This window comes from Phaethon aethereus (genome assembly GCF_964289735.1).
Source record: "Phaethon aethereus genome assembly, chromosome: 1".
Classification (NCBI taxonomy): Eukaryota; Metazoa; Chordata; class Aves; order Phaethontiformes; family Phaethontidae; genus Phaethon; species Phaethon aethereus.
In genome coordinates, this window is record NC_138575.1 from 136009061 (window position 1) to 136028067 (window position 19007).

At 36.0% G+C, this 19007-nt stretch overlaps 1 protein-coding gene across 3 annotated transcripts in view; it reads left to right on the forward strand.

Moving 5' to 3' along the window:
- The window catches only part of AP1S2 (adaptor related protein complex 1 subunit sigma 2), a gene marked incomplete at its 3' end in the record, with an annotated part of 31050 nt that extends 13463 nt beyond the window's left edge, over positions 1-17587 (forward strand). Inside the window, exons 4-5 of one of the 3 annotated variants that reach the window (XM_082006543.1) lie at positions 16672-16680; positions 17540-17587. In XM_082006543.1, coding sequence (XP_081862669.1) covers positions 16672-16680; positions 17540-17587 — 57 coding nt within the window. Of the gene's footprint in view, positions 1-13797; positions 13834-16671; positions 16681-17539 lie in introns of those variants that run through there. The other 2 variants (XM_082006544.1, XM_082006545.1) reach the window with 2 other exon arrangements.
- Between the last annotated feature and the right edge of the window lie 1420 nt (positions 17588-19007).

Here is a 19007-nt window from a genome sequence, read left to right on the forward strand (position 1 = left end):
ACCTTCACTTTCTCGTTAGCTCTTCAATAATGTGCTCAGTTTGAATATTAATTCCCTAGACCCCCATTTATTACCACCTGATAACTTACCAATAGTCAGTTGTCAATACTGGCTATGTTATCCATGTGAATGGTAGCAAAAACTAATTATTCCAACACTGCCATGCGTTGTCATAAATCTATTGCTAGAAATGCTGCTGTTCAAAAGAATGCTGTCATGTGTCTTTGATAATTTATATAATTTGCTATAGAAATTTTAAATACTTAACTAGTGATTACAAAGGCGTGCATTTATGAAAAGATGGGGGGTTTTTGCTTGTGTGAACAACTCAGTTATACTGAGAGAAGAAAACTGGCAGATGCGGTATGTTGCTGCATGAGTTATATACATGTGGTATGTGGAACAACTAAAAGATAATCCTGTGCATGATTTCATGATAGTTAATTTTTTAATGCATGAAACTAGCAGCAAAAGATGTTCTATGGAAAAGAGAGGATCTGATTTTTTTTTTTCCACTTAAGTTTAATTTCTGTGTTTAGTTGATAGTCCAAGTAATTCAGTATGGTGCTTGGAAGTTCGTGGTCATTCACTTTGCTAAAACATTAAAATCAAGGAGTTAGTAATTCTCATATCTAAAACAGTCAGTTTTGTATATACTTAAAAGCAAAACTCTGCAGACTTGCTCATCTTCATTTGAAGTAGAAAAAAGTTCCTAGAATTTGGCTTTGAGTGAAAATTCTTTTTGTTATTAATCGTTCGTAATAAAAGTATTTCGGAAATTATCCCTGTTTGTCCAGGGATAGGTGTGTATGTATTCTTCTAGTAGTTGATAGCAGAACATCTGAAATATTAAAAAAAAAAAAAATTTTTAAGAGATACCTCAATAAAAAGACCAGTGGATTGATCAGCAAATCACACTTGTTTGTTTTCATCACTATCTTAGTAATATCACAAATAAAAAAGCTATGTGAATGTTTTTTCTTAGGCTTTTGCAGTTTGGCCTCAGATAGTATCTACCAGTCCTTCCACATGAAGAATAATAGATATGCTATCAATTAACCGTATCTCCTTTGCTATTGTAAGCCTTCACCTCATCCTATATCCAGAAGGGTGCTTAAATTGTTAATGTCAGCTGACTTGCACTAGATGCTTAGGGTTGCTATGTGGACTTAAGCTTTTCATTTTAGAATGAGCATCTTTGAAAATTCACCAAATTTTCTTTTCCAACATATGCCATGAAAGTTTTTTTTTCTTGGAGATGAAATATGCTAATTGGAAACTGTAGGTTTGAAGGTACGCATAATAGTAGAGATGGTATTAGGATGGCCTTGAGATATGACAAAATAAAGGAATGTTAGCATTAACAATGACAAAAGAGAATCCCTGATAAGCTTGGAGTGGGTGGGAATATAAGATTTTTTTGTCTGATTTAGGAAGCAGCCTTTGTAAGCAAGCACCTGTTTCTTACTAGTCTCCTGAGAAACTTACCATAATTAATGCAATTAATTCAGTCTTCATTTAATGTTAGCACTTTTAAATACAGACTATTGAAATAGACTGCCTTCCTATGTTGGCAGTGACATTATTTGCCTCAGCTATATTTTATTCCTCTTGGTGTGAAACAAGAATGAATAATGAAATCTTTATTATAATGGAGATCTGACTGCCTTGATAGCGGTCTGTTCTTCATGTGTAACTTCTAGCTTGGTTTCAGGTAGTCAGCTTGGTTGGTCAGTTTAAGACTGCAGTTCTTAAGACATGTGTGTATTTGATTTTTAGGCACAGATAATGATCTGTAATTACAGTTCAGAAGATCTGTGGGGAGTCATAAGAGTTACCACAAATGAGAAAGGGATATGCTGGTAGTTCATTATTTAAGGATTAGGAAATGGCTATGATCTTTGTGGATTGGGAATCCTTCCCAGCTTGTAGAAGATACGGTAAGTTGTGGTAGGGTTTTGGTAGCTGACACTTTTGTAAAATGCATTTCAGAGTTCGGTCCCTGAAGGATGTTGGATATGTAGCAGGAAAAGAGGTTATAATGCAGTTAGATTGTTTGATTTTTTGGTTTATGTATGAAGTGTATGCCTTGTCCATTTATATTGAAGTTATTGACTCTGATACATTGATCAAAAATAAAGTGAGCTTGTTTATGGTGTTGGTTCCAGACATTATTTAAGAACCTGGAATGAAACTATATCTAGTTTTATGTGATAGGTGAGGTCTATACATAAGCAGAATAAGTAAGCCCAGTTTGGGAATGTACATGCAACATAATTACTTTCTTTTTGAGGTATAACATGTTTCCTAATGGTTCTCTTCAAAATGTAGGTGCTTTGTAAGTAGTAGGTGAGGAAATGCATACTTGTGGAAATGTTTTTTTGTTAAGATACTTCAAGTGTGAGAGGTAGGGTTTTTTCTCCCAGTCTTGGGAATAAAAAACTGAATTGCTTGCTCTTAAAGACTGGCATAGTTTGTCACAAAACATATTACTGAAAAACAAGACAAAGCATATTGGGCCTAAGTGAAGAGGTCAGTTGCTTTTGTGTTCATTTTTCCACATCAATTGAACAGATGGTTGTTACTTTTTGAAGGAAGTAGGTCTTGTATACATGCTTGACTACAGTCATGCTCTATAACATTGTGTATATATAATATGCTTCACTTTAAAAGAATTTATTTGCATCTCGTCTTAGGAAAGTTTGAGTACTTGTTCAGTTATGATACAGGTTATTCTTGTGGTCATAAAAACTACACTTGCTTAAATTCAGCATTCATAGGATGGAGAACAAGGAGATAGTAAAGTTACAAAGTGTTTGATTGTGTGGAACTACGCAAGTGTGGTGTTTCTAAACCTGTCAGTTAAAAGTTCCAAGTCTTGTCATGCTGTCATCTATTCTTTGTGTATGTTTTGTATTAATTACTTTGCTCTTTGTAGTATTCTGTTCCAAGTAAAAAGTGACTTAAAATCTTCATAGAATTGCATTTCTGATGTTATATGTACATGTTTGTAGCTATTTTGCTTGTCATTGGCTGTACTATAGACTACTGAGTTTATAAAATCACTGATAAAACCTACCAACAGGTTTTTTTAAGACGTCTTCATGACTGCATAAATACCTAATATAAATTCAGCTGGACTTTAGGTGGAGTGAACTGTAAAAGTACACATAATCAGGAATCATAGGAACATGGCTTCTCTTTGGAACAAACCTTTACAGACAACTAGTTGTAAATTTATTTGTAGCAGACAGATCTGTAAACGTTTATCAAAGATGTTTCCATTATTTTTAGTAGATATTTTTGAAATGTCCTTGTACCATGGACTTAGGCTTTCCTGCAAATACCTAGCAAACCATACTCTGTTTAAAGCAATAGGAGTTGGTCCAGAAAATTAATACTGAACCTGCATCTCTTTTTTTTTTTTCCTCCCGAGTAGGAGTGGGAAGAGGGGAAGTTAACTGTTTCAGATTTAAATGTGGTCTTGAAAAAGTGTCATTGAACATCCAGGAAGTTATCGTATCATACTTCACCCCTCCCATTCTCAGACTACCTTTTTTCTGAGAATTTAAATATTTTACTGGTCTGTATGTGACTCTTGATTTTTTTTTTTTTTTTTAAATGCAGTTCAGTATCTTAACATTCTTTGTGAAGTTTCTTTTCTGGATGTGACATGATGCTTAGGATTTATCATAGATTGGCAGGCTGTGATTTCCAAATGCTTTAGAAATCCAGTTGTCTTTCCAGAAACATGTTGTCAGATCTTAATCTATCCTTGGCTTTATGAATGGAAAATGATAGAAAGCAAGTCTGCTTTTCACTTGCAGCTTTTGTGTAGACCTTTAAAATACCATTTTAGGTAAGCAGCTTTTGTGTAGACCTTTAAAATACCATTTTAGTAAAGCTGTCTCCATAATATTCTCCTTTTTTCCCAACTGTTTTGTTTAGTCTGTATGCATGTAAGATGTGAATAATCTTACTCTATTAAAGAAAGCAAAATGCTGATTAGAAGTTCTTGTGAATCAACAAGTTGTGGGGAAGGAGTCTTCCATATAAGTATTCAGTATGCATTCAGTCAATGCAAATTGAGACATTAGGAAGTTTCAATGGTAAGACAGACAAATTAGTGTAAGTGAAGTCCTTGCTGCCTGGTAACTATTCAGTACCCTCTCTGATGTGAATTCCAATACTAACCAATAACATATACCTCACAAAACTACCCATGAAGTTGATAGTTCACAGATATAAGCAGTCCTTGTAGAACTATTGAGGGTGTATTAACAGTACACTGAACTCCTCATAGATTATAATTCTATTAAGGGTATATTTATTATCTGTACACTGAACTGATAGATTTTTCTCCAGAAGTATTCTTCTATTGCCATCTGTAGAAGTACTGTGTCAGGGCGATACAATGAAAATTTTAGCAGTGCTGAATATGCCATAGCTGTTTTTAGGAGCGTAGTTGCGTGCTTTTGGTCAATAAACATAGTAAATTCAATGAACAACTGCAGCAGACTGCTTGACAGTAAGGAGTATCTTATCTTCAAAATTATGCTCTTTCTGAATGAGCACATTAATCTGCATTTTAATAGAACATGTTCCCTGAATCTGGCAGAATGCTGAAAAGAGCAATGTTAATGTTTGAACCTTGAGATAGTGAGGAGGAAATTCCATTTTTACTGTGGTGTCTGAGATGATGTGTCATGTTGCAGTACTACTACCCTTTCCTAAAATTCTCACTACCTGTGAAGATGAGCTACAGAATAGTAGGTGAAAAGAATATGAATGCCCCCAGGAGGCAACCCATTGTGTTTGGTTTTTAGATTCTCATTTCTTTGTCGTCTTATCTGTGTGTTGTGCAGATGTCAGGCATATTGCTGCTGTGTGTTTTGGGGCTTTTACTTATTTTTAAGGGAGAAGCTATGTTTTTTGTTGCCAAGTTGTCTAGCAACAGTAGTAGTTCTGTTGATGGATATCAAGATACATTAAAAGTGTATATATTTTAAATCTTATGCTGAAAATTTTATTTTAAAAAGGCAAAAAAAAGTCTGAGAAGACCTATTGTTCATAATTCTTTGAGAAACCTAAGTATGTTTGATTAACAGATGGATTAAAGTGAAAATGCTCAACTCTGCACCAAGCATTACTACATGAAAATGACTGGCTTATCACAGACAGCTCAGCAAGTAACAGTAGTAAACATGACTGCATAGCTCTTGAACTAAATTGTTTAAATTACTTCAGGGATGGTAGGTAGATATGTTGAATGAAACTCTTATTTCCCTTCATGGAACAAATCTTACTTCAATATCAATGTTAGTAATAATCCTGTGTGAAACTTAGTCACTGAATTAAATATATGTAAATTTGGTAGCATCCTATTCTATTACACTCTCAGTCTATTATAATAATGAACAACTGATCTTAAGTTCTCATTTAAAAAAAAAATCTTTGAATTAATATTCCTTCGAGCACAGGTGAAGCTTTCTAAAAAAACTCTCTAGAACTTACTCTTTTAAGGTACTAATATCTTTTTTCTTGTTAAGAAGTGAAAAATAAGAGGTTTTTTGAACAGATGTTTTTTACTCATGCATTTCTGTTGTTTGCTTCCTTAACAGTGGACTTTAGTAGGACCTAATAAAATTGCATTAACTTAAAGAATAACCATAGCTGAAACATATTTGAGTGAAATACCTGGATTTACTTTTGTATATAGTATAGAATATTTTTTAACTTTTGTTTTAAATGGAAATAAGCTGTAAATAATTGAGTGGGTGTTGGGATTTTGTTTTGGTTTTCTTGACTAAGTAGTTGGTATTACATTTTCACTATTGCTTGATTTTGTGTTTGTAGAGCCAGAATGAAGACTGGGGAGGTTTGTCTGAGGATATCTTATGATTAAGGATAATCTAGGGCATTAGCCCTTTTGACCCCCATCTAAATGATTGGTAACTACCAAGTTTACCATTTTGGTGGCATGGATTAAACGGGTGCTATGCAAAGACTGCTGCACGTGTAATTAAGTCCTTGCAAGAGTAAACAGAAAATGGGTGATGGGCTTAACTTTCTGCAACACTTGCATGATGATCTTTGAAGAGTGCTTTGAGTGTTCCCTGTTATTTTCCTTTTTTGTACTAACCGCATCAACTTGAAGTGTCTGACTTCTACTAGCTTTCTTTGGTGTTGATAATTAAGTGGGATAATGCAAGTTAGAGAAATGGATACCAAAACTAATAACTAAACAGATGTTTGGCTTTGTTTACTTACAATCAACTCATGTAAACGTGTATTTACTGGAAAATGAGCTGTTTACATCTGCTGTGCAAAGAAAATGGGCCCTAAAAAGACTGGGTGCTGCTGCAATTGACTGTATATCAAGTGCCGGATGCTGCATGACAGAACAAAGCTTATTTGCGTATATAGTGCATTGCAACATATTTTTGTCCAAAGCATAAGTGAATACATTGTGGCAGTCCTACTAATAAAGGTAAGATTTTATTTTACATAAGGCAAGTTTAACACACACATGAAAATGATTTGCTGGAGAAAACTTAATTAGTCCGCTGCTTATTTAATACTATGATAAACAAGCAGTTCAGTAAACAAATTGGCTTTTGTAATGTGGAACTGCAGTAATGGATCTAATTTCATATGCAGCTCTATAAATATCAGGATTTAGTTTCCGAACAAAAGAAAATTATTAATAGACAAAAATATTTAACATGTTCAATATCAAATTCAGTGTTGTTGTATGGATATTTTTACCATTTAAAAGTTACCTAGTATATGATATAGCTGTTGATCTTTGGGGTAGTGGCGAGTAGCTAATAACCTGCTTGCCTATTAGACCTCTGGACTTAGGGCAGCCAACAAGTCATTTGTTCAAAATAAAGTTTCTTACAAGTTTGGGCATATTCTAAAACAGCAATAAGAAAACCTAAATGCTCAAGCTTGATTTTTTCCACAGGTTTTTTTTCCCCATGTTTATTGCTTTTTCTCTCCATGATAACAAGTTCATGTACAAAGAGTGTGATTCTTGTGGTGAGGTTAGTATTAATACTGCGACTATAGGTTTCCTTGTGATTAAAACTTTAAAAAGTATTTATACTGTTTGGGACCTATGCTAAGCATAGAGCATTTACTTAGGAGTCTCAGTCTTCTTTGTTGTCTTAGATGGCTACAAAGACCAATTCTGGAACATGCAAGCTCAGGCTTAGAGAATTCTATGTGACTCCAGTTTATTTGTTTACAGTATGTCCCTGATGAATTCTGTGTATGGGCACAGTTTTAGCTGAAGAAATGTGCTTTGTCCCAAGTAATTTGAACAGTGGCATTATCCAATGTCCATGGGATGTTTTTTCCCATTCGCTACTGTTCCTGGGAAGGAGTGAAAGGAATAGTCTCTGTGTACAGAGCTTAATTTACATGGTTGTCATGACTCCACAGAATATGAAGAAAAGGGGATGGCATCTGTGGGGGTGAGAGGGACAGATAGATGGTTGCACCTAATGGGAGATGGGAGTAGTTTTCCTGCTGGAAGGAACTGCAGGTTGTATATAGGAATGAGGATAATCTATGCTAAAGAAAGATCACCTGAGGTAAAGAAGGTTGTCTTTGGAGAAGGGGAGGAGTTTGACTCATATAGCTTCTGTGCTTGGGTTAACCTGATATTTAACTATAGGTTATACACCTTCAGATTACTTAATCTGTGTTACTCTGTCAAGCATAAACAAGCACTAAATTAGTAGAATTTCATTTTTTTGAGGGCTGTTTCAGATTTGGTTGTAAACTAGGGTGTTGAGTTCTACATGTGCTGTAGGGCAAGTATAATAAGCCACATATTTAGGAGTCTATTCCATACAGAATTTAGTTAAATGTAAGGTAAGCCTTATACAATGTTTAAAAAACTTAAGTGGTATACAATTAGGCAGGGTGAAATTTTTTATTGTACACTGAAGTTCTGCTGAACAAAACTTATGCTTTCTATCAAGAGCAGTTTACAGGTGTTAGTCATGCTCTTGAGTCAGGGTGCAGTTTCCTCATCACCTAAAACCATGCTGACAGTGACTCTTGTTGAGAAGGCCTGATCATTCCTGGTGGCACTTGTGTTGATCCACTTACCCTGTGATTATGTGGCTCCTAGCTTGTTAGCTAAAGCCGGGGAGCATGAAGTATGTGCCAGGAGGAGGAAAGCAGTGGCGCTGAAAAGGGAAGTTAAAGGCAGCTGCTTTTGGTGGCAGCCAGGACTTCTACTAAAGCTAACAGTCTAACTTAAATTATGTTTTATTTTTAACAATTCCCAGGATATCTAAGTGTTTTAAAAAGCCAGTGGTCCCCATGTATCTTGTCTTGACTCATGTCTGCTGTGAACCCCCAAGTCAGCTAGCATAGTTAGGTAAGCTCTAATTTACCTGTCTTATGCTACACCCCTGCTGTTGGCTTGAGTCATAGCCCTGTAGCAAGGAGCTTCAGCAGCATTACTGACTTACCGGAGTTTTCAGGTGTCCTTTCCCTCCCTTTTTCCTTTGTGCCAGGCAAACTATTTATATGACTCTTCTAGAACTGGATTTCAGATCCATTTAAACTGATCCAATTTAAATTGTTCATTTCTAACAACATATAGTCAGCAACTTTGCTTTTCCATGTTTACAACTTGGCCCTGCAATCATTTGTCCAAACAACTACAGGAAGGCAAAATGCTGCAGGAACAGGAAGGAAGGGGAATGCTTAAATGCCATTGCCATGGAAGCTGAATGATACTGGATGTGACATGGCTTGTTACAGCAGTATATTCTGGTCATCCCTTCAAAGATACAGCCCTGCAGTTTAAGAAATGGTTCCTTAAGCAGAGAGGAATAAGTAATGCAAACTTGTAGCTGCAGTGCTGGAAGAAAATGTAAGAAAACGTTAATGAATCCTTATGTGCGTAGTTTGGCAAACTGCCAAACATAGAGACACTGTGGAATTATTTGATAGAGAACTCAGTGATTTGTAATAATTTTAGCTCTAGCTTTACGATACAAAGTATTCAGCAGTAGTATTTGCTTAGAGCATTTGTGTTTTTGTGGTGGGGAAATGGAGCCTCCAGTGGATGCTTAGAATCATCCTTACCCTTAGACTCTCAATTCTTCATAGCTTACTGCATAGCAACTGATAGGCAGGTATAAAGCACTGCGTCCCAGAGTGATTATCACCTCTGATCCAGCAGATCAGAATAGCAACTAAGAATGAGGAAGCACCCACTATTATCCAGTTACAGTACATGAAGTTTCCACGGCTATTTTTGCTTCTGCTTTTGAGAGGGGGGCAGGCAGGCCGCTGCTGATCTTATGTAATACCCTTCTGGTCCCTTGAGGTGATGTTTTAGAGCCGTAGTGTGTGCATATGCTAGGATGTTTTGCTGAATAACACTTAGATTGCAACTGTTGCTGTTTCAGACTCTAGTTCAGTATTGTGTTGACTAATTTGCACCAATCTTGAAGATTTCTTTTTTTGTCTTCTCTGTACAGGAAACTGCAGGCAAGATCATGACTTGGAGTTGGCACTGATGTAGGATTTTTCTTTGAACAACGTCATAGTTGATGTTTGTCTTTGAACATGTTCAAGACCTCATGGGTGTTTCTAGGCTCTCTGAGAAAACACTTTGCCCTCCATTGAAAGTAAAGTAGAATTTTCCCAATAACCATGTAATTGGAGTTTCTGAATAGTTAGCTAACTAAAAATGGGGAAACAGATGCATTTTCAGGGATTTCAAAATAGTAGAGTAAGTGAACAGCAGCAATTTCCTGAAGCAGCCTTTAATTAGAAATATTTCCTAATAAAGATTAAGAAGTAGAGTGTAAAAGTAATTCCTTCTGAAGCATTGCTAAAGAAGTGCTTGTTAAATGTTAATCTCTTCCTACTGTAAGAACTTCATGTTTTTAAACAGAAACCCTCATGTGTCCTCTCTCTTTTCCCCCATAGCCTGTTTCTGTAGAAGTTTTTCCCAAACTGCTGTGCACTCCATGGTCCCACATCTTGTCTGTTGTTCTAGCTTGGGGTTTGTTTAGATGCTGAATGTCAAAAGAGCCAAGCCTTTATGTAAAGGTAGCAGTTGTAATTTTTGCCTGCAGTTTAACATGGCTTGCCTTCATAGGCTTTGTGCCGATTTTGATGGGAAAGAAGTTAAAACAAAAACTTAAATAAAGTTTCCCTGAAAAAGGTGTGCCATGTATTCATGAAGTCTATGTCACTGCTGTGTGATGTTGTCCGTAAAATGGCAGCACTGCAAAACACTGAACTTGGGTCACTTTGGTGTAGGCATAAATAATTTCTTGTTGCTCTCTTGCCTGAGGAAATCGACTGTTTTCTTGTCTGCTACAGGCATAAAATAGCTTAAATTGCAGCAAGAAAATAATTACAAAGTAGGTGTTAGGCAAATTTTCCAGTGGTGATGATAATGAAGCATTTAAGTATATTGCCTGGGGGCAAATATACTTAAAAACCAAAAAGTTTCCCTCACTGGATGCCTTTAACAGATTAAGTATCTCTCAGGAATGTTACAGGTATGCTGATTGGGGGACTGGATTAAATGGAGTCCTTTCTAATTTTAGTTTGATTATGATTTTTAATTAGGTTGGGTCATGACAAAATTGGCTGAGAAAAATGTCAGTTGGGGTTGGGCTAGATAAATAGTTCTGTTGACTCAAATCAACTCTACCATTTTTCTAATTTAAAAATCTGTAATGACTCAAGCTGCAAATTTCAGAGAGTATTATTGGCTTTTTAAAATGAGTTGTAAACACAGATGTCAGCTTGAAAAGATGAATTCTAGTAACTTTAAAACACTGTGGAATTGCAGCATGCAGCTTGTACTGTAGAACTATTACTGCTTGGGCAAAACTAGGATCTAAGACCTAGCTGAAGTCAGATAAAGAATTAACATCAAATTTTTAAATAAGTGATGATTTTTTCAGAGGTAGTATTTCACGTTAGTTTGCCACTGTATTGTGCTGTAAGGATACCATTGCTAGATCAACTCACTTATAAACTCATTAGATCCAGATCGCTAGCTATTCTAAGGATGTGCTTCACAGGCTCGGGGTATTGTCTAAGGTTTGCAGAGTCCCACGGAAGGAAGGCAAGGTAGGCTGCATCCTGACTGTAGAAGTTGATGTCTGTCCTTTCACCCAAGTTGCCCTTTCTGGCTGACTACTCTGGAGACAATGCAGAGAACGCAGTGAAAAATTTAACAAGTCATAGTTGGAGCTTATGAGATACTGTAGTTCTGTGATGGCAAATAATTTATCAAAATTTTATTTTCCTTTCTGTTGTTTGTCAGGCTGCCCACAGTGCCAGACCTTCTGTGTTTGATGGACTTGGATGTCCTTGGTGGGCTACAGAGGTCTCACTGAAACTGCAGTGTTTTCAATCTCAGAATATTGCTGTGTTATCGCTTCATATCTCAGTACTGTTGTCTTCTGTTTAATCTTTTAGATTCACCTCTATAGTGTCAGCTTATTGCTAGTCTAGTTGCAGGTGGTGTTTACATGTTCTGTAAACGAAAAAGTCACCAGGAGCAAAATAACCACTTTCTTCCTATTGTTATCTGGCAATCCATCTTGCTTTATCATTAGATAGAAGTTTCTGTCAAGATGAGACACTAATCCCATAACAGTAATTTGAGTCAGTCATCTAATTTTGTGTACCAGGATTTTTGCTTCAAAGGCAGTTAATTCCTCGAGTTATAAACCATTGAAAATATGACCAGGATGGGGAGTACCCTAGGGCTGTGGGGGAGAGTAGAAGTTTGGAAAGTACTGAAGGGTAACAGGTGGATAAACATGACATAAACACTTCCATGTCCTTATTTGTTCATAATAGTTGTGTAAAAGGCAACATGGTCAGTGCTTCCAGGCCAGAGAGTATGCTAAAGAATGTGTGCAGCCCGGGATAACACAACAACAGCGAATGGTGATCAGCCTCATAAGAGTGCTAGAAAATGAGCTGCTCGCATTCTGCTTTCTGTCCAGAGAACTACTGAAAAATTAAGGAGAAATCTGTTACAAGATTTGACAAGCATTTTGATGAAGACACCAACTTCAGCTCCAGGTTTCCAAGGGTGAAACACTGGAAGACCTGAGTTTTTGTTTGGTTTTTTTTCCAACAAGGAGGAGGATCAGTCACATGTGTGCATGCATGTTCCAGGTAAAAACTGAAAATACAAAGCTGTAAAAATTGGGCATTTGCGATTGTAACAAATATTCCTGCTTTTCAGTTGTCTTCATGAATCTATCATGCCAACAGTGTAAGTAAAGTAGAAGTTTTCCATAAGTACCTCTCTGGGAATTTTTTGTCTGTGGAGGCTCCAGCAGTTCTAAAGTTAATATTTTTTTTTTTAGTCAAAGCTCCTATTCCTTGGGGCTAGTACTGTATACTACCATCATGCAGTTCTTTTTCCAGTTAGGAATATGCCTCAGCATTTTGTTTTTAATGTAGGCTGACACTTGACTTAAGCAGTAAGAGAGGTTTTAAGAGTTAAAATTCACATTTTTAATTCTGTATTATATCTCAAATTCTTTTGAGTAATACCAAAAAGCACAGCAGGCTTCATACAACTTATTTGCAACTGTCACTGAGCTACAGGTGGTGTTATTCTGAGAACTATTGGATTTGTAGTTGGCTTGTTCAGAATAATTTTAGCTACTATGGAATAATGTTCAGATTACTGATACTGAAAAGCAGTATAAATCCTGTAAAGCCTCCAGGATATTTTTGTTGTGCTTTTTTGTAATTGGAGATTAGAATTTAAAAATATACAAGCTTGAATGTGTGAATAAACTGAGATGACACAGAGGAAATTGGTAGCTTTAGAAGTCATGGGAACTTCCTCAGATCTGTTGTAAGACTTCTATAATTTCAGGGAGTGGGATGCTAAAATAGATTAAAATCTAGTGTTGGTACATCAGGAAAGATGGTAACTGATATGCAGAGAGTTGCTTTGTGCTTTTTATCTGTTTTCTTCCCAGAAGATGTGTAATGGGCATACGTGGGGCTGATACTCCTAAATTGCTATTACTCCATTGAAAATGTCCTCATTTGTCTTCAGGGCACTGATCTTAATACAAAAAATTGAGTATTGCTTGCTTTCCAGCTCCTCTTTCAACCAATTGTATATGAATGTTCATGCTAGTAATAGAGTATTAAGTGCAGTGGCATAATTCAGAAGTGAAGAAAACTTTGCCTGCTGTGAGAGGTGTCTCAGATACCTGCCATTTTTTTAAACAGGCACTCTTTGATAGAAAGATAATTTTTGTCACAAATAATGCCACTGCTGTACTACCCTGGCATGGTGCTGCTCACAACCATGTTCTAGAGGCCTGTTACCAATGTGTGTTTATCAGAGCGGATATGGTAGGTGATGTCAAAAGTTCACTTAGCCCAGTGCAGTGTCTGACAGTAGCCAATAGTCAATGTCTACTGAAGAGGCTAGAACGGAGCAGATACATAGGGTGGTCCATCTCTGGAACAGTATCTCAGCTTCAAAGAATTTTTGGCTGAGAAGAAGCTCTGAGCTTACATAATACAGGACAACCTAACATCATAATTACTGTATCTTGTTGGACCTAGCACACAAGTATGGGAGGGGTAAAATGATGGTTCTCCCTGCCCTTCCCCTTGGATGTCTAGAGTAGTCAAAAATACAATATTGTATTTCTGTACTGAGTCCTTTTCATATCAGTGAGATAATCTGTTTTCTTGCATATCTGTCCACCTTTTCTATTATGTATAAGAATATGTACATTTCTTTTGTAGCCACGTCATGAATACTTTAATGTCCCAGTGTACTAAATGGCTTCATCATGCATGCAGAATTTCAGAGGAGATAGACCAGTGACTTACTCATGACAGAACATTATCATCAGCTTGGTGAATCCAGTCATCTTGAATCTAATAGAATACCACAACCATTCTCTGCTATTGTACTTTCCTCTTCCCCCTCTGTTTTACAGTGTTGTCTCTTCATATGTCTCATTTCAACGAAACTTGTGCTTGTTGGCATATGGTTTAACTTTTTTATTGTGTGTAACCTTGAAGTCTTGTGCTTACAAGTTCTGTAGAGTTTTCTGAGCTAAACATCTAAACTGCAACACCTATACTGTAACATTGTGACCTGTATTTATCTTTCAAATAAGTTATGGTGGTATTTAAACATACACTTAAAACCTGTAGATGAAGGTAATACTTAGAGAGAAGCTAGTGAAGTAGTAGTATGTGAAATGTGTATACACACAAGTATTAACTGATATTACACACAATTCTACACATACCTTGCATCTTAAAGATGCACATACCAATATCCTTTTCTAAGACTGGCACAATGGTGTGACTTACCTTATAAAGAGGAGGAAGGCAGAATTGATTAAGGCAAAGAGAACTACTTAGTTGTAACTTTGAAGTTACAACATTTATATTTAAATGTTCAAAACAGTCTTGTGAGTAGTTGAACAATTGCTGCTTGCTGAAGGAGGGAACAAGTTCATTGCTTTACAAACGGTTAGGGTTGGAAAGATTTTTTTTAAAAAAAAATTTTTTTTTTTTTAAAGTCCATTAGCAGCATATTTGAAATAGGTGTCCTTCAATTGGCATTTTCAGTTTTAAGTGCAGGCTACCTTGTATATCGGAGAACTGCCACAAGGATGTATATAAGTACCTTTCAATTAAAAAGTGTGGGCAGGGTGAGAGGGTATGTATTGCATCCTCTGTTTGCCTAGTAGAAGAAAATAATTTGTATCCTAAAACCAATGCCGTTTCTGAAAATTGTTCAAGGGTAACTAGCAAGGAGGTAGTTACTGAGATTAACCACAATCAGCTAGTTCAACGTACTATATGTGGTAATGCACTACCTTTCAAATGTTAAACTGACATAAAAATTGGAGAATTAGGGGATTAGACAAAAGATTTTGATTGGACTTGCAGCATTTTGAAATCTTAAAAAGCAAGATCATAGGAGTGGTTTTCCATTTCCAAGTTTGCTTTTTTTCTGTAAGACATTAACAATGTGTTTGAATGTCTGGTTAATGCTGCTTTAGCCTGCATTATTTCATGCCTGTTGGCTTAAAATGCTGTGCATTGAGCTGTAATGAGATGCTGTTTTTCTTGTTATCTGTATACAGCTGCTTGCTTCTAAACGACTAGGTAATGAATTAGCTTTCCTGGCATGTTTGAAATAAAGTATTGCATGCACTTTTGTCTCATGTGAATGACTTTTTTTTCCTCATCTGTTCTGATATATTTCAAATTTGCATTGTTTGCCTTGGGTGATTCTGAGCTGCAGGTAGTGTGTAATACTGCAGAATGTTTTCCATAACAATTGGATAAAATGTTTGACACTTCCTAAAACAAATAATGTGAACAAAACATAATTAATTCTATTTGTTTCTTAAAAGTAATAATCGATGAAATTATTCCTTTAGAAAAACACATTAGCCTTTAGGTGTTCCTTTTGAGTTTATATTGTTCATGTGAATCTAAGAAGGCATGTCTGCCTCAAGGTTACTGCTGTAGTATTAAAAAATTAAAATCTTACTGAATTTTACTGTGGACAAGTAGCCAATGTCTTTGAAATACATTGCTTTAAATTCATAGTTAGCCAATGACCTTGATTTACTTGAAGACATTTAATCTTTATTTAAGTATATGCCTGGTGAAAATTACCTACAACTTTGAATGGGCAGTGGAGACAACAATACTAAACTGTTCTAAAGATAGTAGCAGCAGAGCACTGTATTTTTTCGTAGCTATTGAGCAACTTTTTTTTCAGGTAATATAGTGAATATCCTGTTTCACCACTGAGTGACTGTAAGTGTCCACTGATATGTAATCAACTGAAAACAGTGAAAATTTGTTTTATTACAAATGTTTTCAAGACCCAGAAATACCTGAGAATTTATATTCTGTTAAATACTCTGAGTTCTGTTGCTGTAGTTAAGCATGTAGGATTTTTTTTTTAGTAAAATGCTTTTAAGTTGATGGATAGGGGAGACACATGTCCTCTAAAACGAATGCAACAAAGTAATCTGGGAATATAATACGACATCTTATATTAAAAATGCTACATAGCCTTTTCTTCAATCAGTGTCTCCTTTGGGGGGATTTGTATACACACATGTAAATCTTTAATTGTGCCATCCTGTCTGGCTTTATCAAGGTCAGTGCAGTTCCAAGAACATTTAAATATTGCATCAGAGGGAAAAAAACCCTGTAATACACAGAGTATCTTGTTTCCAGTTTTTTGTTTCCAGTTTTAACTTGGCTTTTTCTTGCAATTTCTTACTTGCTGCTGGATTTTGGAAGCCATCTTGAAGTGCTCACAGGTGGCCTATTCAAAGTGCTGACTGACTTTCAAATCAAGTTGCCTTTAAAATATCATAGCTTGTTCCTTCAATACTAAATTACCTTATGTATGAACTGAATGAAGACTGTAAACTTGATTGTTTTGTGCTACATAGTCAAGGTTTATAGAGAGGTTGGTGTTATTTGTAAGATTTAAGGTGTTTAATTATATATTTTACTGACAATTTTTAAAAATAAATATTTAGACTATTTAGAAAGCGGTTGAAAAATAATTTGTTTGCTGCCTTAACTATTATCTGCTTTTTTTCTGCTTCATGACATGTCTTGTTTTAGGATGCTAAAGTAAGTTTATTCATGCCCTGGATACTACAACACTTTATGTTTCCATAAGGACACAGTATCCCTTTTTATTTACTATGATATTGTTAATAACTACGGAAAAGGACAGCATCATATTTCTAATTAAACGACTATTTCTTTTCAGATGCTATAGGAATAATGAATACAAAATGAATTATAACCCTTCGGAATTTTGTATTAAATGACTTGTTCTAAATCTAAACAAAGCTTTTTAAGGTTAGAATTAACCTAAAACCTTATGCTTGGTGTGGAATAATAGAATTCCAATCCTGGTGATTCCTCTACTTCTGTAGGGGTCAATTTATTGACACCAGGGGTTCCAAGGTACCTTGACCGGGTTTTATGAACTAAGCATGAGACTGGTGTAAAAAAAAAAAAAAAAATCTCAGCTCCTTATAAAGCAATTAAGGGATACTGTATCTTAGTTGTGCCAGTCATTTCATTCATCCATTTATTCATTCTTCTGTAACAGATTTTTGAGACCCATGAAACAATTCACCACAAAAATCACTGATTCCACTGCAAGATGCTTGCCCATCCCTCCCCGATTCATATCTCTGTTACTGGGTTGTGATTTGTTTCCTGCTGGTACAACTGAATTGCTTTATTTTTATTGCACTTAAGGGCAATAAAATCTACCAGCTATTCCTGTGAACCATGACAATCTAATTAACAGCTCTTTGAGAAATACAGCTAATACCATGTTTGCGAACTGCAGTACTCTTATCTTTTCATGTCTTTCAGCTTTTTAAATTAAGCATCTTTCATACTAACTCATGTACGGTACTGTTCAATAAAGCACAGGGTCCATTTACCACTGTCTCAAATTTTCCCTCCATAGGAAGCAGAGACCCCACGTAGTGTACTTGAAGAAATTGGATTGACATAAATCTTCACGTCAGCTGATGACATCTCAGTGTTTCATACTGTAAATGTTCACTGCCTTCATTGTAATGTTTAGCTAATGGTGTAAGGTGCTGTTTGTCAGTATTACTGTTTTGCTAAGCTGCTTCATTCAGGCCTACAAGAAAAATACTCCTTTGAAAAGGGAACAAGAAATTAAAGTCCAAAAACCATAAATGAAAGGGAATTAGATTTAAATTGACTCAGTGTCTCCCTTCACTGCATTTATAGGAAGACTGTATTTGACTTCAATAAGTGTACTGTTTTTTATAAGCAAACTTCAGGAAATAAATGTATCATTTGGACACAGCATATCTAAATGAAAAGAAGCTACATGGACAACTCCAAACATGAAATGGTATAGTGTAGATATTGTGTTTATGCAACCAAAGACTTTTGTTCATCTACATTTTAGTCATCACTTGTGATAATTTTGCTTATTTTCGTTGATGCATAAAGATTGGAAATACCTGTTTACTACTGAATTTGTCATTATACCAAAGAATCCTGTTAGGATCTGCATATCAAACTGGTAGAAACTGTAAAGGTGATACTATTTTTTGCAAGAAAACTGCAAACTGATAAACTCACTAGAAATGGTGTATTTAAGTGTAGCTACCTTAGGCAAAACTGTGCAAGTTACTATACTAAAAAGGGATGGCATGTAGTAGTACAACAACAACAAAATATTTCCAAATACGGAAACTATTTTTAGACCTGACATTAGCTTGCTCTGAACATAAACACAAGGATTCTGACTCTATAGAGATGTGCATAATGAAAATTGGGTACTTTTGAAGGTGGGGAAGGAGCTTTACAAAAGGGATTTTTTTTTATTATTTTCTTTCAAACTCTCCAAATAAATTTGTATTTATGGGTGTGTTTTAGTCATGCTTTAACCAGTGTAAAAAAAACCCCACACAGTAAGTGTCAGTGGCATTTTAACTGCTGTCCTTGACTTCTACACGACACCCCTGTGAAACTCCTGTGTGCTATACTGTTGAACCAACTAATTCGCAGTGAGAGCTTTTAAATGTTAGATTTGCATACTAGGTTCACTGCAAATCGTGTAAAGTGATGTCAAGTAATATTTTGACACTTGCAGCAGACTTTCAGGAATTATAAACTAAACCTGTTGCGTATCAGGAAATTTGATTCATGTGTGCTTTTGAGTTTTGCAGAGGTAGTGCCCCACTTTGGAGTAGCCAGGTTCAATGGTGTGTCTGTATGGTCCCTGAGAAGGCAGGGCTGTTCCCCTCCTTCCCTCCCTTGCTGGTAACCTTTGCTCTAAGAGTCCATGTTTTGGCTTTTTCACTTCAGTAAGTAGTGCCACGTTTTCACAAAACTTAGGCTTTGGCTGAGGCCAGGCGCTGCTAGCGTAAGCGTTGGCGCAGCCATCTGGAGAG